At 43.0% G+C, this 22,762-nt stretch overlaps 1 protein-coding gene across 8 annotated transcripts in view; it reads left to right on the top strand.

Annotated features, from left to right (window-relative positions):
* The first annotated feature begins 12,663 nt into the window (after positions 1–12,663).
* UBR5 (ubiquitin protein ligase E3 component n-recognin 5) overlaps positions 12,664–22,762 on the top strand; it is an 87,755-nt gene continuing 77,656 nt past the window's right edge. For 3 of the 8 annotated variants that reach the window (XM_038130175.1, XM_038130173.1, XM_038130170.1), the window contains exon 1: positions 12,664–13,049. In XM_038130175.1, the coding sequence (XP_037986103.1) occupies positions 12,988–13,049 (62 nt within the window). In that variant the 5' untranslated portion in view covers positions 12,664–12,987. The remainder of the gene's footprint in view (positions 13,050–22,762) is intronic. The other 5 variants (XM_038130171.1, XM_038130172.1, XM_038130169.1 and 2 more) reach the window with 2 other exon arrangements.

Raw genomic sequence — 22,762 nt, 5'->3', positions numbered from 1 at the left:
AAAGGAGAGGGGTGCTGCTAGGACATGGCTACTCCCATCACCAGCTATCCAGCTGAGTCCATTTGCTTCTCATTTCTCCTTACCTGCCATAAAGATGTTGGGTGTGGATGTCACTGCTGTAAAAGCATGTGATGTGGGTGCTACTTTCTGAGTCACTAAGTGTGGAATCTGAGAGTCTTTGGATGTGACCTTGCTCCAGTAACACCACTGGAACTGCTTTCTGTGCATGCACATAATCCTTTCTGAAATGCAGAAAAACCTTCTTTGAACCAAGAAAGCTCCAGATATTACTAAAGCTCTTGCAGTTTTCTTGCTCCAGGAACTAAAGGCTTTTCTTTAACAGCTGAGTTCCTGGCCTTACACACCGTTTTGAGCCCTCCCTCCCGCAGCATCTCACAGGGACACAGCTCGAACGGCTGCTAGACCATCAAGTGCAGAGCTAGTCTATACCTGTCAGGAATATCTTGTGCCGATTCCATATATTAATTATATGCTGTGTAAAAAAGTATTTCGTAAGAGGTTTGTTTTTTTAAGTTAAACTGAAGATTTGGATCTTTTTTATGTGTCAACAGACTAGATAGACCAGAATGGAAAATCCTATAAGAGCCATACTTCATGTATCAGTATTGCATATCAGCATCACATCTTCTCTGGAGTGCCTTCTTTGTTGTGGAATGAACCTTGTTGTCACACAAGAAATCTTTCTTTAAAGGAGTAAACTCAGGTTTAACATGCATTTCTTATTTCTCTTAATTTATTGCTTATCTTTGAAGGAGCAGGAAATCCCCTTGTCCACCTTTTGAGTGCTAATGGCTTGTAGCATGATGGGTGGTTTCACCAGGTGGGCAGGGAGGAGTGCAGAATGAACATTTAACAAGGACTGAATGGTGGCAAGTAGGAGTTTGCTGGTGACACACCTTCAGGGGGTTCCCACACAAAGGGAATTTCACAGACTAGAAATTTCACAGCTCTGGTCATTGTGTTCACAACAGCTACTCCTCCATCACTGTACCTCACATCACTCATTTTAGAAAAATGCTACCAAGGAAGTGTGTAGACAAGCAATCCTTAGCAACCCCTGATAGACATTGCGTGTTTTAATTCCAGTCATGAGCTGCACTGACAGGTGACTTCATGATGAAAGAAAAACCTTGTTCCTGTTGATTCCCCAACCTTTTACCTGCCAGTTTTCTCAGAGAAATGGGCTTAAATGGTTAAACTATGAAGCAGCCATACAAAAGAAACCAAGCGTTAAAAGGATTAAGATACCATCATTAAGATGTGATCACAATTACAACTACTTGGTACTAAAATGAAATTGGGGTTTGAACACGTGCACGTTGACACTGTGGACCTGCAGTTGTAACATTTTTGATTGATGCACCTCAATTTTCTGAAGCATCCCCATGCAGAGAATGCACCTGACCTGGCAGCATGCCTGCAGGAAATCTCTGCTGGCAAAGCTACCATTCAGGCCAGTGCAAAAGTAAAGAGACTCCTTGGCTTTGTCTACAGAGGACTAGTCTAGCTTATAGTTTACCTTATTGAAATCTCAGCACGGGCAAGGTTAGAGCTCACAGAAGCAAAGATCTTTGCTAAGAACCTAATTAAGATGAGTGCAGTCTGGGCAGACCTTGTCTGGACACAGAAGTCAGGGCTTCAGCATTACTGCAGACAAGACCTTAGTGTTGAGTCTTCAGAGGTGGTTCTGGGAACAGCTTACAGTCCTCTGAAGCTGCACTGACTTAAAATGATCTGTAAGGCATTTCCTGGTGCTGCATTTATAGAAATCAAGGTGTACTACAATTTTGCAGCCCTGGTTTTAGGAAATGCCCAGGCTGGCAGGTGGTGACAACTCTCTTACAGGTGCCTGTGCTGCAAAACTTTTCCAGAGCACTGTAGAGGTTTCGTAGCAACTTCCTTCCATGGTATTGGTGCTTGGTTATGCTGTTTGCCATCATAAAATAGTGTTTCTGCCTATTTAAACTAGTTTAGTTCTTTTAAGCTGGCCAGGCATTGGCAGTACAGCAGCTGTGTCTGATTTATATCCTTTTCAGCTTTCTATCCTTATATTCTTTTCCTCCAAAATTAACAAAACCTGAACCAATGTAAGTGGGTTTCATTCTTTTTTTTATTTTTTACTAACCAGACCATCAGTCCATTGCTTAAATTGCTGAGCAATAGAAAAACTCCAAATTCAAAACAGAAAATCCAAATTTAAAAACAAATATTCACCGCAGCAATGTATTCTCTGATCTCTGCATCTCTTACATAGCTTCTCTGGTATATCAAAACCAACAGATGTTGATCATGTGCTTTGGACAACTCTTTCCAAATATGTGAGAGACATTGCATTTTTGAGCCAAAAAGGCTCTTAAGAGCAAGCAAAACCAAAGCAGCTAAACTGAGATAACCTTTGTGTGCATGCCTGTGTATCCAGTTTGAAAATGGCCATAAGTTTTAGGCCTGTAAATTCACCAACAGCATCCTGGTTTGAATATATTGAAGTGTTTATTCAGTATTGCTGGTTGAGACGGGCAATTTCTGACAGGCAGCTTGAAATGACGCCTTTAATTAGAAATAAAGTGAGGGAGCAATTTGTTGAGAGGAGAAAACTTTAAAGGGTTTGGGTGTAAGAGGGTGCAAGAAAGAAACCCAGATTACTTCTGTGTCCTGGAGCAGCACTGAGACATTGTTTGTTCCTGAAGTAATTCACTACAGAAATACATATTCTTGGTGTTTTCCTTGAAACCTGCAATGCTCTGTAAGCACTCTCATAGAGAGCCATGAGTAACTATGATTGTATGATTCTATTGTCTGATTCTACGAACTGGAGTGCAGGAGGAAATGTGGATTCAGGTCTTCCCATACTAAAGCCAGACTCTTTCCTGCCCTCACCAGGACCCATCCCTGCCTGATGCTGAACAAATCCAGTATTCACAGGGCGTGGCATCACATGAGCATGAGGCACAAACCCAGGCCTTCCAAAACTGCCCGATGTGATGTGAACTCTCTCCCTCTTTCCATGGGCTTGGCTGCCACTATTTTAGCCCATCATCAGACACCTCCACTAGGGATCAGCTGCACTTACATCCTCGTGCATGTTGGAGATTTGCCTGCTCTTGCCATTTGCCAAACTTTACTGCTATAAAACACTGAGTTTGTTGCTCAGCACTAGTGCTTGCACCAAAGTGGCTATGTCAGCTGTTGGCATCAGTCACAGAGACCAGGGCAAACTTCCAGAGCAGATCAGACCTTGGATTTCTATCAAAACCCATCTGTTCCTGACTGAGAGTTATCCCCACCACCTTTATAGCTGGGTGGGATAATGAGCTATTGAACCCACAAATTAGCACAACATGGAGTCCTTTTAATAGCTTTCTTCTACAGAAAGTCAAGGCTGCTAGTGCATCTTGTGTATACAAGCCAGGCCAGCAAGCTAGAGGACTTATAGCTGACAGTGTCAATTGTTTTTAAAGTGTTACTGCAGTGCTGGCATTTGAAAAGCAATTTAATATTTCTCCCATGACAGTCACTTCAAATATTCTGGAATCAACCCGTATGAAACCACGGATGACAGTTACAACACTTGTCTTTTCTGAGATGCACAGACGAGATTTGTGTACAGCCTGTGCTGGGCAGGACTGTGAGGTGAACAATGCAGCAAACAGAGCTCTTCCATCCACCTAAATTTGCTTGGCAGTGGGGTGTGCAGGGGGTGAGCCTCACACTTCAGGCCCTGCCACAGGAGCGTTGTAATTTGAGAGCCAAAAGGCTGGAAGGAATTCACGCAGAGCTGCTGCAGCAGTACTCCCTCCACAGCAAGCTGCAGCACCAAGGGTTAACACTCTGCTGCCTGCCTCACAAATCTGCATAATGCCTTGCATTGGCAGCTCATTTGCATAATTTTAAATTACTCTTTTGTCTGGAAAATAAAATCTAAAACATAGGTTCAGACATAAGTGGTAGATACGAATGTCTCATATGCTAAGTAGGCTTGGTTAAGTCTATTTGTCTGAACTCGACAATAGAGGTTGTAAAAATAATTTTAACAGAGATGTTGTTGCTTTATTGCACAGCCTTGAGTGCCATTTTGACTTCCTAAATGAGGTCTGATGTGCTCACCCACCCCTCACAGAGGGGATGAAGCTTGCCTACACACGCTCAGACTCTCCGGCTCTCCGGAGGGCTCTGCAGCTCCATCCTTTGCCGGGGGGGTCCAGCCCACCCTGCTCATTAAACTGCAGAAACAACGCGGCAGCTGGAGATGAATCCCTGTCATCAGCGCATCCTTACCAGGGATGGGCTTCCAGGCTGCAGCTGTGTACTCAGAGGTGTCGACACACGACGAGCTCTGTGTCCCACCTCCCACTGCCAGGAGGGACTCAGCTTAACAGAGGATGTACACTTCCTCAGATGAATCACACGCCCAGCTCCATTGACTGCCATAACTAAGTCTTCACTGCCTAGTGTGGGAGATTGGACACCTAAATTCACCTGTTTTCTGGATCTGATTCCAAATTCCACTCCAAATTCCGCTGACAGCCTGTGAAGTGGCCTCTGTGGGCAGAGCCCCATACCCCTCAGTTATTCTCTCCCTCACCCTGGGAGACAGATACAAAGCACTGTGTCTTCTACTCTCCGTGATGTGTTTCAGTGTAGGAAAAGGGGCTGTTAGCCTGCACTGGCACTTCAGTGTGTTTTAAATCATAGCTTATCAGAATAGCAGAATGAATCCTAGGAAATAGAAAGCCAAATGGATAAGTTGCCTGTCATTATGACTGAAGCCTATTTGAACTCCTGCCCTAGTGCCTTATATATGATAAACTTCTGTACATTCCTCAAGCAAAATCCTGTAGCTTGTGCATTAAAATTGAACAGCATTTCTAAATGGGACATCCCGAAGCAAAGTATTTGTGCTTTTGCCTCTGTAGTCCCAAAAGCTAGGTGACACAAGAAAACACTCCCTATGGACATCAGCTCTGCCCCAGCAGTGTGCCCAGTGGGCATTCTGCCCAGAGGAGCAGCCAAGGGGTGCCCCTGCCAGCTGGAAGGCATGGTGACAGGGAAAACTTCAGGCAAATTTAGCTGGGTCTAGGTAGGTTGTACAAAATGTATGGGGGTAAAGGCCAAGTGTAAGTATGTAATCGTGAGTGACCAGATCTGCCAAATGCTAACAAGTTTATACCTGGCTTATTTAGTTCAGTTTTTCTTTTGCCCAGTGTTCATAACCCAGATTCAAACTTTGATGTTTCCTGAAAGTGATAATATACTGACTGCCCTCCTTCAGATTCTAGTGGCATTACAGTTTTCATGAAAATGTTTCAAAGATGACTTAGGGCCATATTTCTTCTCCTTTCCTATTTTGCAATACCTAAACCTTTTGCTTGACACTTTTGTTAAAAAACAGACAAAGTATATATACAGTATTAAATATTTAAGCCCCAATAATTACAGTCTCAGTTCACAGCAAAAGGCAAGTGAAACTACCTGTATGTTCAGTTAGTAGCAAGTAATTCTGAATGTGCAAATCTGCCTGCAGTTTCGTGTCAACTACCTGCTCGTCTGTAGAAATACGCTGGCCAGCACATATGCAGGCATATGCAACAGTGTTGCAATTGCTGTTATTCACAATAAAATGTTCAGCCATCAGTTAACTGTGTCCCTTTCCTCTTAACTGCAGTGGAAGAAAAACCTTCCACACTATTTATTCATATTTTTTCCTCCATTGGTTTCAATAAAGCTAAATGTTAACTGCCAGAGCAGTTCCTAGCACAGTCTTCATGCGCTGTGTTTTCTATTGACCACTGTCTCTGTTGCAATTTTTTTCTGCCTTTCAGTACCGAAGCACCATCACCATAAAAATCCTGTTTTGTGGGACTCCCAAATGTTAGAGCTGCCTCTCTTTACATGAATTTAACATCTACTTTTTTTGACATTTAATCACTTCTGTGACTGGTTGCAAGACCCACTGCAACTGTGTTCTCGTCTAGGGAAGATGCTGTAGGGACAAGGAAGAACAGTAAAACACAACCATCCTGTTCTATGTGAATGTCCTGAGTGATTGAAGGGGGGAAACAAGGAAGAAAAAAGCTAATAAGATTTTTAGCAGAAGGTGCAATCATCCCTGGAAGCAAAACCCATCGTTTAAAGGGAATGGGCTGTGTTTCACTTTGCCTGCACCTCCTGACGGTAAGCTCCAACTGCTGAAATATGGAAGAGATATTTCAGAAGGGACGGTGGATTTGTAGCCTCTGTGTACACTCATTTTTGCCAGGCCAAATTTCTCCTGAACAGCCGCTGTTTATAAGGCACTTCTCAAATGACACAGCCTCTGGTTTGCTTCAAGTGCCAGCTGTAAGCGGAGGCTGCTTTGGAGCTATTTCACAAGCAGATCGGTTTTCTGTCTGTGTGCCTGTGCTATTGTTCAAATCAGCAGTTTGGGCTCACAACTCATCTTCCTCTCACCTCTTCTCTTTGATGTTGTGGAGCAGCCTGAGAGCACACAACGTGGCCTCCTTTGGGGTAAAACCAGATGGGAAACTCTGCTCCCAAAGTGCCTCATTATCTCTGGGAAAGTTGTGGATGTTCAGTCCATGAGGAACAGCTAGAGCTGGCCAACAAAACCACTCTCAATAGGGAGATGGCTGGGGACTTGGCACCCACTGCTTTTGCTACACTGAACTTCTCTGGAAATGTTTAAATTTTAATATTTTTTTTTCAAGGGGAATTAAAACCCAAGAACTATCTACTATTTCTTCCTATATTATAAATAGCCATCCATGACAAATGGCTATTTAATGACAGAGGAACAGCAGCTAAAAAATAGGCTGAAAGTATGTATGTTGAAAGGTAAATCCTGGCCCCACTAGAGTCCATGGAATAATTCACTTGCTTTTGACCTGGAAGGTCTCCAGTCCTTCCCCTGCCAGAAACAAATTTACTCTGCAATAATTTCAGAAGGCAGTACCTGAATCAAGGCCACAGAGAACTATTGCTGTGAATGCATTTCACCCACACATTTTATAACAGTGAGCTTTTTTTCAAAACTATAATTTTTGAAGGTAGTTAAGACAAGAGTAGCTAACCCAATCAAATGAAACTAATAGGAAAATAAAAAAACCCTTTTCTTGTCCTAGTTAATTACCTGGACTCCCTTGACAGTCTGCAGACAGATAAGAAGGAGAAGGCAATTCCCGAGGGAACCCAGACAACCCCCTAGGAACAAATGCCCACCTTAAACTTGCCAAAGTTTAAACAAATTCTGTCTTTCCTTACCAGGAACTTAAAGGAACCTGCTCTGATACAAAAGAACACAATTCTGTTTTACAGCTGCCTGCACAGGAACACCTGCCCAGGTGACACAAAGTCTCAGAGATACACCCACCATGTACACTGTGCACGCCGGCTGTGCCCATGCCACCTTACAGGAACAGTCACACAAAGGGCTGCCCACAGCCTCTCCTCCCTCAGCTCCTGACAGTTCTCAGGATGCCTGGTGAGTTCCTCTTGTCACACTCAGCTGCATTTGTCAGTGGGCAGGTCTGGTCTACACATAAGGAAGTGATCATGTAAACTTTGTGGTGGGGCCTGGACAAGAAGAGATGTCCTGGATGCCCTGTCAGAAGGAACAGATGTTCAGAAGTGTGTCTGCGGGAGCTGGAAGAGAAAGATGCAAGTAAGGGGCTACAACCATGGTGAGAAGCAATGTCAAGTGAGTGTCAAAATCTCAGACCACCAGGTTCTGGTGGATCTACAAACTCCACTGAACACTGGGCAGAGACCTTACTTTGATCCCAGACAAGCTGTGCCAACACCCCTAAACAAAGAAAGCAAACCATACTGTAAGGAAAGGAGAAACAGATCCTAGGCTCCTTGAGTTATTTGGGTTGGAAGGGACATTAAAGAACATCTAGTTCCAACTTCCCTGCCATGGGCAGAGATACCTTCCACTAGACCATGTTGCTCAAATCCCCATCCAACCTTGAACGCTTCCAGGGATGAGACATCCCCAGCTTCTCCAGGCAGTCTGCTCCAGTGCATCACCACCTGCACACAGAATAATTTCTACCTTATCTCTCATCTAAATCTACCCTCTTCCAGTGTAAAGCCATTATATGTGCCTTTGTAGAAAGTCCCTCTCCAGCTTTCTTGGAGGCTAAATTTCTTGCAGAATCCTAATTTCTGTCCCTGCAGTTCTTCAGTGCAGAGCTGAAGAGAGGAAATGCAGAGTAGATCAGACTAGGGAGAAGAAGGGAAATCAGGCACCTCCAGAACTGCCTGATTTAAGCAACGTATTTCAGTCCAGGCTGTGTGTCAAAGCTCAGCATATTCACTTCTGAATATCTGAGTCTCAGCCAAATTTTGACACAAATTTCTGGTCTCAGAGGTCTCTGCTAGCTTAATTGACCTAAGCATTGGAGAGGCAGTAGGACAACCACCTAGTCCTCCAGCTAGGGGAAAGACAAAGATCAAAGCAGAGCTCAACTTTTTTAGTTGCTGAAGAATCCCAGGGCAGAGAGAAATGATGTGTGCACTATTAAACACTGAAAATCCCAGTGTAAGAAAAGTTCCATAGAAAATGAGTTTTTATCAGCTCTGCTATGAAAGAGCTACCTTGCTTCAGTCTGTGACACAAGGTGATGGAAACCTTGCCATGTACTTTGCTGCTCATTACAGGAACTTCTTTTCAGCCTTAGGAACAATCTAGAATCTGCAGTTTTCTGCACAGCATTCTTGCCTGACATTTCTAGGAATGCTGGCCTAATTTCTTCCAGAGCAAAATACAATCTTATGGTGCCAGCCTGATGTCATGTCTGTTGACATCTGGAGTTAACAGCCCGGAAAGTGCACTCTGGAGCTCTCCTTCACTGCCTGAAGCCTTTACTTCTGCTCAGGGCCTCTTCCCCGACTTCTGCATGTCCTATCAGCCACAGCCATCAGCCTGTGGTACACCTGCTGGCATCTGCTCCACTGTTTACAGAGCAAAGTCCGCTGCAGTCCTCTTAACCCAACCCTCCCATCTTTAGCAGGTCCCCTCCCCTCAGAATGAACAGACTTCTGCGTAATCCCCCAGGCCTGCAGCTGCTGCATAGCAAAAAGATGGGAATAAATCTGTCCCAGTGCATATTATTCAGAAGCTTTTTCTGATGTGAAAGTTCCTGATCCACTGGAACTGAACATTTGTGGAGCAGGAGGCTGGATAAGATAACCTCCAGAGATCCTTGCCAAACTGTGTGCTTCTACCAATCTGAAACCTTCAAGAAACACTGACTCTCATCAAAACTGAATTTCAAATGTGACAGCAGTGATCCCGCAGGAGTTATTTTGTATGGTATTTCTAAGTTGACAAAACTCTTGCACAGAAAATTTCTCAGCAAGAAACTTGTTCTGCTGGTTGGGTGTTGGTGTATTTATAGCTGCACCTTCATGAGGAAGCTGCTGCTTTACCTGTACACCTGAAAATAGCACTATCTACACATGGAGGAGCTGTGCAATGTAGGCAGCCAAATTTCTTACGCCAAGACATACAGTGTTGTCTTAAAGATATATTTTGAAAAAAGATCTGGTTTGGTTCTTAAGTTTTTTTTCATGACTTGGCAAACATAAATTTAAAATACCATTTCATTATTGGATGCTCACATCCAATACTGCTCACTGGGGCAATCGAGAGAACTTTGGACAAATCTTCTATTTTGAAGTTCTTAAAAAACACAAGTTGTAAGAACGAGGAGTTCTGCAATCAGAAAGCAATTCTGTTTGAAGTCAAATTCAGATAATCAAAGGGCCATCAGGGTGTAACCCGTGTAATTATCTTCCAAAAACAAGTGGCCAAAGCAGGCATTCAGTGCTTGCCACTTCCTGGTAATACAAAAGTCAACCAGTAAGATGCAGCCTCACATCGCTGAGCTGGAACTTCCTCCATATTCCAAACTCCTGTCAGAATAACATAATCAGTTGAGCACTCGGCTTTGTGTCCTCTCACCTATGCTTAGTTGCCATTTTAGACAGCAGTGTAAACTCTTCGTGTGAACAAGAGCTGACATTTGCACTACTCAAGTTTATTCTGGCTCTGAATACAAGTTCCAGTGGAATCCATTCTAATTTTTTTTTTTTTTCAGTTTTGGTCATGCTGCGTGTTTGCATTGGTAAAGCCGCAAGCAATGGCTAAAACTGGGGTTTAGACACAATGTAAATATAGCTAGGATTTAAGGATGGGATGTAAATAAAGAAAAGGATTGCTTGGAAATGGCCAGCAGAATGCTGAGGCCTAACAGATGTGCACCCCCTTAGGGCTTTCCCGACTTCTTTTCCTGTATCTAGCAGGTTTCCATAACCCATTCACTTTTAAGGGCTGTGTGTTAATGGTTGAAGGGAGAGAGCAATGGAAATCTCTTCCTTATACCTATCCCCTTGAAGCATTCCAATCAACAAGTCATAGCATTTGGAAATGTAAACGCTTTGGAGAGCTACATCTTGAACAGAGACCCAAATATAATCATCTGGAACTTCCCAAAACCTACCAAAAATTCTTGACAGCATTCAGAAGGGCTCTGCGGGAATTCATGTGACCCATCTCCCTACTGTTCAATGGACAAAAGAAATGACTGGCAAAGGGAAATTTCTTTTTTTTATGTCTGGGGAAAAAAATCAAACTGAGAAGGTTTTTCAGGTGCTAATCAAAACATGCAAGTGATTCTGATAAAATAACTGAGGCCAACACAGGTCGCGAGAATCACTGTGATAAACACCACAAATATTTTCAGGGAAAGCATAAAGACTGATTTTGGGGGGGGAAAAAGGCAGATAAAAACCTAACAAACTTAGGTACAGTCTAACACAGAACTAAATATTAAATAAACTCTACTCTCTGTCCTAACAGAGGACAACAGGAAAAAATGTAAAAAGGTAAACATGGACCTACTAGTTTTGAAAAGCACAGCTACTGTCTCACTACCAAACAGAATGAGTACTATTCCATGCCTTGCAGATTTCCAGAAACCTGTTAGTATTTCCCTCTCAGGATAAGCTAAATCACTTATTTGTATTCTTGAAGGCATTTGAGTATCACTGCCACTTGAGAACAGAACATATGGGGAAACTTCATCTAAGAAATCTGGAATGCATCAATTGAGTATTTCTTCTCTCTATGACATTTCCTCATGTTAATGATAGTCTGGAAAAAAAAAAAACCTTCACAAACTCCCCAGATCTCTGGGCAGCAAGCAGCTGCATCAGCCTATTCTTGGATTAGCTCCTTTCAGCTGGACTGGAAAAAGAGCCCAGGAAGAAAGGGGAGTGGAAGATGGGAAGTTACAAAGTTTCTTAAGGTCTGAAAGCGGGGGAACAAACTGAGATTTTTTAGTGTTTATGATTATCCAGACACAGAAATCAATTCTAATTCACTGAACTAGGTTCTAGAGGTTTTATTGGCACCGCTATCATGTGATTACCATCATTCCTCACATGCTAAAAAATTCCAAGTCAGTTTTCCAAATTTCTGATTTCCTGAAAACAAGCAAGAGCAGGCTGCAAAAGCAGTAAATTCCAGTTAAAAAAAAAAATCACCAAAAACAATGCTTGGTACAATCCCTGCTAAGGTGTTTAGTTTCTATAGAAACAAATGGCTGTTTTATTGACTTTGCTACTCAACCTTCGGTACATTGAGATGTTAATTTGTTCAAAACAGCTCCATTGGCAAGGTGTGGAACAGTTGAGTTGAACCCTGTCCAGAGGGAAGGCATGCAAGGCCAGAGGCACCGGGAGCTTCACAGCGTGGTAGCTCTTTTGATTCTTATATACCAACCTAGCCTAGAGAAGACTGAAAAGGGACCGCATCAAAGATATAAATATCTTAAAGGAACGTGTCAGGAGGATGGTGCCAGACTTCTTTTGCTGGTGCCTAGCGATAGGACGAGGACTAAAGGCCAGAAACGCAAGTTAAATACAAGTTCCACCTCAACATAAGGTAGAGCTGCTTTACGCAGAGAGCGGCAGAGCACTGGCATGGGCTGCCCAGGGATGTCGCTCCCTCTCTGGAGGCATTCCAAAGCCACCGGGACACGCTCCTGGGTCACCTGCTCCAGATGACCTGCCTTGGCAGAGGGGTTGGACTGGATGATCTCCAGAGGTCCTTCCAAACCTAATGATTCTGGGAACCTCCCTGAAAAATGGTGAAAAATCCCGGCTGCTGCAGGGAAGACTGACTAGAAATGCAACAAGAAAGGCAATTGGAAAGGACAGAGCCAGCACCGGCCGCGGAGAGCGGGTGCCGACGGGCGCCGTGTTTGAAACGCCTGCGGACATCGGGGGAAATCCCTGTCCCCCTCACAGGGCACCCCCGGGGGCCGGCACACCGCGGCCCCGCACGCCCCCGCTTCCTGCACGGGGCCGCCCGGGCCGAGAGGAAGCGGCTCCGCGCCCGCCCCGCGCCTCAGGGGCAGCGGCGCGCGCCGCCCGCCGGGGAGCCGCTCCGGGGCGGGGGGGAAGGGAGAGCGGGGGGTGAGGCACGTGGTGCTTTACGTTCCTCTTGCGCAATGACGTCATCGCGGCCCGCCGCGAGGGCGACGCACCGGGCCAATCGGTGGCGCGCTTAGTGGCAGGGGAGGGAGCCGCGCGCGCCAGTCAGCACGAGGCTTGCACGCGCGCCGCCGCGCGCGCCGGTCGAGCCCCGCCCCTTCCCTGTCGCGGCGCACGGAGGGCGGGGGAGGGGGGAGGGAGAAGGGCCCGCTGGAAGCCAAGATGGCGGCGCGTGCGTGAGCGCGGCGCGGGCCCAGCTCCGAGCGGCGCCGTTGCGGCCGTTCCGCCCCGCCCCGCGCCCGCAGCGCCGCGGCCGCCGAGAGCCCGAGACTCCGCCGGGCGGCCCCGAACCACCCCGGGGGAGGGACGGAGGCCGAGAGCCCCCTCCCCCGCCGCCCCCATTGTGTGCCCGGCCCCCGCCCGCCCGCCCGCCTCCCGCCGCCGCCGGGGGGTGCACCGGCGCGGAACATGACCTCGATCCACTTCGTGGTGCACCCGCTGCCGGGCACCGAGGACCAGCTCAACGACCGGTGAGGGGGGGCGGAGGGGAGGGGCCCCCCGGGGGCGAGGGGAGGGGCCCCGGGGCAGCGGGGCCGGTCCGACCCCCCCCGCCGGGCCGCGGTTCCGCCGGGTCCCGGCGCGTCCCGCTCCGAGCGGCCTCTCCCGGCAGCCGCCGCCGCCAGCTGCGCCCCGCGCGGGGCTGGGGGGCCGCCGCTTGCGCCGCGGGCCCGACGGGGGCTCCGGCCGGCCAGGGAAATCCCGGCGTCCGGCCGAGGAAGGGGGATCCCTGGCCGAGGAAGCGGGTTCCCGGGGATCCCTGGCGGAGGAACGAGAACGTGTCCAGATTAATCGGGGATGGAGCGAGGCAGACAATGCGGGTGGGGGATCGCGGTGTGTGAGAGAATGACGGGAGCGGGGAGAAAGGCGGCAGCGCTGTCACACGCAGCGCCGGTGTGCGCTGCCTTCCCCTGCTCACGCACCGGGTGTTCGATACAAAAGGAGGCCCGATCTCCAAATCACTGATGGTGTGCGGCTTGGCTGAGACGGGGATGACAGCTGCCAGCCTGGAAACCACGCAGCTAACTTCATGTAGGATTAGGGCAGAGAAATTGCAGGCTGGGGAGAAACTGGAGCGTTTTGAGAGAAAATGAATCCATGAACCAAATTTTCTTTACTGCTTGACGTTTATTTGACAGATCTGTGTGGCTGTCAAATATTTCTTCTATAGTAATTGCTAATGGTATGTGTTATTACACACTTGCTTTTTTTACTTGTTTGCACATTTTACTTCTGCTTTTTATTCAGGAATTCTTAAAAACTTCATCTTTAATTTCTCACAAATTTATGTGTGAACAAATAGTGATCTTTAGTCATCGCTGGATAGAAACCTAAAGTGTTATTACACTGGAGATAAATGTTCTTTAATGATTTTGAACAATATTTAAGTATTTTTAAGTCTTAAAAAGCATAAGCTCTTGGTTATACTCTCCTGCTTTGATACTACAGTAGGTCAGGGTCCAGGTCTCTTCACAGTTGTTTGTAGTTAGGTCACTTTTCCTAGAGCAGTCTCTTTGCTGAGATGCCTCGTAGAGCAGGTGAGGTTTGAGCGTGTACAATGAGGAAAATAGGTAGTTTTGAAGACAGAATTTCTGCCTATCTACATAGTCTATATGTTTACACAGGGAAAAGGTAAAACACATCTAAAACCTGAAGTGTGCAAGTGTGGACTGTATTTTTTTTCCTATAGCCTGATAATGCATTTTACAGAATCCTGCTTCCTAGGAGGCCTAGCCATTCCTACAGAATTGATTTTCTTTCTCCATAGGTGCTGCATTCAAATTTGGCATAGGCTCTCTTCCTTCTTTTAGTGTGACAAACTGAGAGATGATGCTGTACTAGGACTTACTGCTTGCACTGTTTTGGTTTGGAGTAAGATCTAGGCCTTTGAACTTGAAAGGACCCCAGTGGGTTTTCTTTTTTTTTTTTTTTCTTTTTATGTTGATAGGTCCTTAGAAAACATTTAGCATGTAATTATCACACTTTGCTCCAAGTGAGAGAGCTCATCTGTTTTTTCTTTAATGTTACCTCTTCTGTTGACATATTTATATAAAATACGAGTCCCTTTCAGTCTTCATAATGCTTTCTTGTTTTTTTGAATTTTTTTTCTTCTTACCACAGCAGTAGCTCTTACACCTACTTTTTGATACAGGAAGCTTCAAAATGGGTGGTAATTAATATGTGGAGAAGGCTGCAGCAGTGCTGCTAAGTAGTGACTATTCTGAAAAATCAAGGGACTCCTTGATCTGAGCTGCAAAACAGAAATTTTGACTTCATAAATGTAATTTTACTGAAAGTGCAGTAGCTGTGTATCAGAACTTGTAATGCAGTGAAATCAGAATGATTCATAAATAGGGTTGAGGCACACACATATGTGCTGGAAATGCCAGTTCAATTTTATCAGTAGCATTGCTGCTTATTACTATTCTGTCAGTGTGGATCAAGATCTAGATAGCTTATTAAATTCTCATACACATACTCATAGAAGTAGGATCTTGGAACATCTCGTGTCTCTGTGGTCTTTCTTTTCTCTCTCACTTTGTAGGCTTTTTTGAGTCTGTGCTGCAGTCAGTGGTCAGTCAGGGTTTTTTTCTGTCTGTATTCTGAATGATAGTTGTTTCTCAAAATCAGATTTTGGGATCATATTTCTGTATTGTATACTTTCAGTAATGGATTTGTGTTCTGCTTCTAAGGAGTAATCACATAAAGCCCAAGGCATTTATAGCTGCAATCCCTGTGTGTTCAGGATACAGGACACTGTTGAATTTTGTAATCAAGTATTCAATACAGTATACTTAATAACCAGTGTAGATGTGTAAAGGCAGTGATTTTTGGAAACCATCCTTCTCCTGAAGTGTTGCTCTGCTCTTAAGTAGTTGAAAAAATGTGAGGAAGTAGTTTTTTCCAGTTTGGTTTGGTGCATTTTCTGTCATTCTGTTGTACAGTTTTTACTGGGTTTTCTGTGTAATTTGTTATCACGCTTATTCATGCAGCAACTGTGAGAACGGCAAAACACTTCAAAGAAAAGAGGAGAAAGTAGCTGTAGAGCCACAAATAATCAGAGGATTCCTGAGCACATCTATTCATCATCTGAAAATACTTCTTAGCTAGTGTTCTTGAAAATGTAGGTTAATATTGCACCTTGACGGTAATTATTAGTTCTCTCTTGAATAAGCTGAAACAGTGTTGACTTCTTCACTCAGATGTCTGGGAGCTGGTGACACTGAAGAGAGTTCACAGAGGACAAGGTCATGCTTAATTTTGTAGTTGTATTAGGATTCACCTTTTAAGATGGATACTAGGCTAAGCTTTTGTTTAGGATGAACTGAGGTAATTAAGGTTTTTCTAGTAAGTTTATTAAGGAAGACAGGTAACTTGGAATTTTTTCCCCAAGCCATTTGTTGTCTGCAAACTGAATATGAGGAGTTTAATGGGAGAAAAATTCAGTATGGCCTGCAGTTTGAGAAACAACTCCATAGGGTATTTGGGATGTAAATAATTAATGGCTTTAGTATTTGAAAAAGAGGTGTCCAGCTTCTGTTGCAATGGGTGTTAATATATTTTGTCAATTATCCACCTCTTTCAGGGTTGGAGATTTTGTGCTTTGTGAAGGAAGTTTGACACAGTTTCATAGATAAGTTAATCTTAGTAAATTCTGAGTATATTTCTTAATTTTGTATTGGGTTAGGAAGTGGGTGTAACCATGACAAATAGCCTTTTCTTGGCTGTTATGAAACCTCACAGGAGCAGTTTAACTTGCTGCTCTGGGAAGCAGAAGGGGAGTCTTTCACCTTACAGAAATGGCTTTCCTTACATGAACTAACCTTCACAGATACGATTTATCTCAAAGCTTTGACTTTGTTTTTACCTTGTACTAAGAAGATTCTTGTCAGCTAAATCATTTAAGTCCTAGTGTAGAGAAAGATGTAATTTTTGAAGTGGTCATTGTCACAATGTTAATGTGGTCTTTCCTCCTGCAGATGAGATGTAATGAAATTGGTTAAATAGAGGGTATTCTGAATATGAGGGTTTAGAAGTGTCATGTAGTAAGTTTTCTGGCAGTGACATCTTTGAAACCAGTAGCACACCTAAGAAAAGTTAATTTGAAGCTTCAGCTTCAGCGAGAAGCTTCAGCTTCTGTGTGTGGAGTCAGCTTTGGGGGAAGAAAGGATAATCTCATTCTTTACATGACTCTGTTTTCCCTTAATAATACATTCAGACATTCAGTGCCTGTCTCTGTTATTTGAATGGCACTTACTTTAGGCCGTGCCTGAACTGAAAATTTAAGTTGTATACTTTGCATTGCCTGCATTGTTTGCACTCTCTGAATTTATGTGGAAAAAATAGCTAGCAAGAACATACCTTTTTAATCTGCACGTCAATTTAAGGTACTGTGCAAGTGATCTGTGGATATGTGGCTGCTGCTCTGGCAAACACCGCCCCCCTTGCATTTACTGATGAGCAAATCTGTTAAAAATCTCAAGCAGATGTTGCTGGAAGGAGCTGGCCTAGGGTGTGGTGTGGCTGTGCAGGGAGCCAGCAGGGATGTGGAGCTGGTGTCTTGGCCCCACACGTGTGCAGCAGCCGTGCACAAGGAGGGAGAGAGAGCTCCTGGTAGTGCAAGTGTTCATGTTAAAGTGATACTGCACAGCCTGAACCCCCTCTGCTACGTCCACAGCTGTGCTGGGGGAGTACCTGTCCTCTTGTGTGGACGAAGGCAGCCTGAGCATGAACTTCTCTGCTGTTACTTGTGTGTGATCTGCATTGCTGCCCCAAGTTGGGGAAAAGAAGGGATTGGCAGATGTGTTCTTAAATAGAGAATCTGCTGGTTTTGTGCAGATAATACAGCATTTTTTTAATCTTAAGTGATTTACTTTGGTGTGCTTTAAACTCTTTCTAATCTACTTACCAAAAGTACAGGTAGCCCACCTCAAACAGGAATAGGTGGTTTAATTACTGGGAAGCCATAACTGATGTATTATTAGAATTCCCTGAGTTACAGCTGCTTGATAAACTTTAGTAACAGGTGAAATGTTGAACTTGGTTTTAGGATTAATTTCTTGAAAGCATAGCCAAATTTAGATTGTGCTCTTTCAGAAGAGAAGAAGGGAATGGTATGACTGTCATGACATTATCATTATCCTCAGACTCTTAGATGGAAACACTTTTTAAAATATAAAATGGCTTGGCTGCCTCGAAAGATTTGCACCCCCACTATGGTAATATAGACTGTTACAAAATTCATAAGTGCAGCAGTGCATTAAGATTTGATCTTACTTAGTATTGTTACTTAAGAACAATAATTTGGGAGGTTAAGCATCAGAATGTACAGTGTTATTTCATGCCTGGTTGAATGTGGAAGGTTACTTTTACATAGGCCAGTATTCTAGGCCTTTTTGGACTTTGCTCTGCCAGGGTCCTCTTCTGATCACAGTTTCGTGCTACACCCCAGAGGCTGCTTTTTAGAGAGTACATATGTAATTGTCTGTGAATGTTCTTGCTGAAACTTTCCTGAGATGTTGTAAGGCAAAGTAATTGCTCTCTTCTGAAGGCGGAGGTTTGTTTTCCCCGCCTCTTAGGTTGCACTAACTGTAAGTTCCTGATCCCATAGGAAACTGACTTCACTTGCTAAAATGATATAAAGATAGCCCTGGTAAAGTGAAGTATATGTAATTTAGTGCATTAAGAAGTTGAACTGGTTTATCTCCTTGTTGGGTGTGCATCAGAATATTTTGAAAAGTGCTGCAGGAGGGAGAGTTGGTAGTGAAGAACGGGATAGAGGAAGCAGGGTTGAGTTCCTTCCATTTTGAAAGCAGCAAGTTTATTTTGGCTACTGTAATGTGAAACTGTACTGTGAATGTGATCTGGGCTGAGAGTAGTTGTGACCTGTCACAAGGAATTTGGTAAAGTAGTAATTGGGGCACAATTGTTGCTTTTTTTTTCCTTTCTCAGATCATACATGTAAGGTTTGAGCATATTTGTTGTACCAATAATAAAGAAAGACTAATTGACTAAGATATTAGTAGCTGTATTTTGAGGTTGGCACTGCAAGTCAAAGCTGTCAGAGAACATTTTTAATTCTAAGAACAGTAAATCAACAACGTTTATGTGCTAAATATTTGTAAAAGTTAAAAACTATTAACAGTGGCATGCAGTTGAGGCAATTTTTGGTATAGTAGGTATTTATGAAATATTCTAATTGCCATGTAGGATGTTTGTCACATTTGTGATTCAATCTAAAAAATAGATTTTGAAGGGTGTGACACTTTCTTAAACTATCTAAAGTAGATAACTGTTCAGTACACAATTATACTTACATGAAAAATCACTTGACGCTTGAGGAAGAGCAACCAAGGATGTACCTAAGCTTGGCAAACTGCAAGGTGTTGTAGCTGCCTTTTCACGTTCCTGGTGCAGTTAATAATTTGTGACTTAAATAGGTGATATTATGTATTTGAAACTTACATGAAGAAGAGAAGGGGGTTCAGGGTATTTTGTATTAGTGATTACACTAGCAGCAATCTAATTTGCAGTTACTTTTGCAAGATGCTTAGTATAAAAGCTGCTGTTTTGTCTTTCTCTGCATCAACAGCCATTTATGCAGGAAAAAAACATATGCAGAAAAACTACTTGTGCTTTTCAGTTGTACAGACTTTTTTTTTAACCTTGAGTTCATTGAAGTCCACTAAGGATTTGGCTCTTAGCAACAACTCCACATAGGAGACTGCAGTAGTTGGCATCTGCATGTGCCCCAGAGAAAATGTGAAGACAAGGCCTGGTTGTAGTAGTTAGAAGATTTTAAATTGGGAGGAACAGTTTGGAGAAAAAAGATGCTGAAATAAATGCACAAACCTAATTTTCACAGTGCACACATGTATTTTGTCCAAACCCTTAGGCTTGACAGTTTAAGTGAGGATGACACAGCATTAGTTACTCCATTACAGGAATAATTATCCAAACTTCAGATCTTATTCGCTCTTTTTGGCATATAACTATTTTGGCAATAAACTCTGTGCTCTATTTCTAAAAGTCTTTCCGTGCTTAAAAAATGCAGGTCACCAACATTGCTTTCTTTTCTCTTACCCTTCCCCTCTAGGGAAATTAGTATTTTGCTTCAATTTAAAGAATGTTTTTGTTTTGTATGAGAGAGAACACATACTCACTGATACAAAGGTATGAGGTGTGACAATTCTAAACAGTTGAAACATACTGTAAACCTAAACAGAAAGGTTTAAGGTGGGAACACTGGTCATCTGCACTTACACCTAAAACTGCCAGTTTGGTTCCAGGTGAGGAGTGATGTAACCATTAAATTTGCTGTCTTTCAAAATTTTGTCTGCATCTCACAAGTCTCACTGCTACACCCAGCACTTGTCAGGGGAATTTCTCACACTAAATATGTTTCACCCAGTCTTTCAGCAAATCCTAGCTGCTGCACTTTAAAGTGCAGTGTGTTTTACAGCAGCAATCCTTGTTGGTACAGTGAATATTTAACATCCCAACTTGATTATTTTGTGGCAGTTCTAAAAATGATTTTTTGGTGTAGCATCTTACAGTTTGTCTAAGTGGCTGGTTTTTGTAATCCCAAGCCAGTTGCTGTTGAGGTGATTTCTCAAATTGCTTATATCTACAGTGGAAATGAAACATGTATTTTCTGTAATGTTGTTTTGGTCAGCTTTTGATAATTAAACTGATTACTGCCTTTTATCAGAAAAGATGCCTGAAGATATTTTGGTCTGTCTTTCTAATTTAGTTATTACATTATGATGTTTATGAAAGAGTGCAGAATAAAAACTTTGAAAACATTTCCATGATTAGTACTATGTTGGACATTAGCTGTGTTGGGATTTCTTGCTGTCATTATTGTTTTATTGCCAGCCATGAGGTCTGCCAGTTTAATTTGTGGCAGCAGTAGTGTGATGCAGCAGATAAAGGTAACAAGGTTGCTGGAGACTTCAGTAATCTTATGAAATTTGTCTTTAGCAAAAAAAGGCCCCAAAAATAATTCACATTTGAGAGAGTGTGTTTTTTTGTTTGTCAGATGAATCAGTTCAAAATATCTCAAATAGCTGTGGGTGATAATAACCACGCAGCTGTAGTTTGCCTATTTATTAGAAGATAACCCAGAAAGAAACTGCTGTGTACCCGGGTCTTGCTGGTGTTACTTTCTGCAGCATGTTTGCTATCATCTCTAGTTAAGCTGGATGCTTATTTTCTTATTTTGTTTTTTTTTTTTTTTCCTATGTGCTATAGAAGTAGTAGTTGATTACTTTAATCCAAAGCTGTGATAAAACAACATTTAAAAAATTTGCTTACCATCTTTCATTGTGTTTCATTGTCTATATTCTGTTATGTTTCCTCAACCTCTCACCTTTTTCACCTTTGGGATGAATTATCTCTCTATATAGGTAGGGAGTTCTGAAATGAATCTTGATTGGGATCTCTGTATTCTACTGAAAATTGTAATTTCACTATGTAGGTGTCAGTGTGGAGTCTGACATTGACTCTACATAAACAAATGTTTGTGTTACAGTGTTTTTCCAAAAACTTAACTGGAGTTAGAAGTACTCCAGAAGAGTACTTGCCTATGTACTCTATGGAAGAAGTATTTGCCTATGGAAATAAAGTTGAAGCCTTACTCTACTTTTGCTTGAAGCCATTTGAGTTTGTCACTCCCTTCAGTAAGGGTGATATAATTTTTATTTTTTGTTCATTTTGCAAAATTAATTATCTTAAATGTGTCTCTGTATTTATTCTTTCATTTATTGTATTAAATTCTTGCTGTTCTCTATCCAGCCTAAAAATAGTCAGAGCTGTATTTTTTTTCTCTCTAGTAAATATCAGATATGTTCTTCTGAAGAGAATTTATGGCTTTTAATCCATTTCATATTTTTTTAGTGTGAGTTATTGTTGTCTGATCTTTAATGAAGATCTTTCGTAGGTGGAACTCTTTTCTTCAGCTTTGAGCACAGTATATTATTAACAGCAGTTTTTCTTCTCTCATTTTCCATTTTTTTAAAGTCATCGTATACACAATTCACTGACTTTGGCAAAATGTGTCTGTCTCTAGAGCAGTAATTTAAAGGTACCTAATTAAACCTTCAAATGAGATGGATCATAGCATCTTGTCATTGTGGGGCAGATTGGGTAGGCAGGAGGTAATCCGGCAAGGAGTGCCCTGCTCCTCATGAAAAGGCTGGGGATTAACAGGCTGTTTGGCTGGAATGGCCAGAGTTTGTTCTTTTCTGTTGTGGTGCAGGATCTGTATCTGGCAAGATTGTTACCAGAAATAATAGGGCCCTAGGCAAAATGTGGTGCAGGAGGTACTCAGTGTGCTGCTTCCTGAGTCCTTCTAGGGGAACCAAAACACTGCTTGCACTGAGGGAAGCACCGGGGGTTTCATGGCAGGGGTGCAGGCAGATGGAGAAAAGATTTTTTTTTTAACAGTGCAAAAAAGTATTGAGATTAGCTGTGCACCTCAGAAGCTGGGGTTTCTTATTTTGCCTGCACTATGCATCAGACAAAGTGATTTGGCTGCTTGTTTTTCTGGCGTGCTGCTTGCTCTCTAATCTTTATTCCAGGCCTCAGTCCATTCCTATCTAAATCAAAGATGCAGTGTCTGAGAAAGGTTTTGAAGATGTGTTTTTAGTGGAAGACAGCGCAGTGTGAGGAGGAGGTCTGGTATTTAAAAGGCAGTTTTTAGCAAGTTTGCAAAAGTGACGTGCAGATAACGCTGTGATATCAGAGTTTTTGTTGAATACTTCAGGGCTTGGAATTGGAGGAATTGAACAGTAAAGGACTGGACATGCTAAGTGATCTTTCCCTGTTGCTAAAACTAATTCAGAATGAGAATAAGGTCGTTGGACTTTATAGCAAAGCAATTAGAATTCAGTTCTTGTTTGTGCTTTGTTTTTAATAAAATCACTTGTACAAAATATACAGTTGCTTTTCTCTAGTCAAGACACTGAGTATTTAACAATGTGACAGTTCTTAATTTAAAAAATATTTTTATAGCATTTGAATGCTCTAATCAAAGGCCATTTTCCAACTTTGCATAAAGTGATCACAGCTCCCAAAAGCTTAGAGCAAAGGAAAATGGTGAAGAGATGATTTGGGTTCCTGCAGTGACCTCAGCTGGGACCAGAACCTGGCTCTCCAGGCTTTCAGCTGGTGTGCTGCTAAATTC

The sequence above is a fragment of the Motacilla alba genome, chromosome 2, assembly GCF_015832195.1.
Source record: "Motacilla alba alba isolate MOTALB_02 chromosome 2, Motacilla_alba_V1.0_pri, whole genome shotgun sequence".
Classification (NCBI taxonomy): domain Eukaryota; kingdom Metazoa; phylum Chordata; class Aves; order Passeriformes; family Motacillidae; genus Motacilla; species Motacilla alba.
Note: the sequence above shows the minus strand (reverse complement) of the source record. Positions and strands in the feature narration are given on the sequence as shown.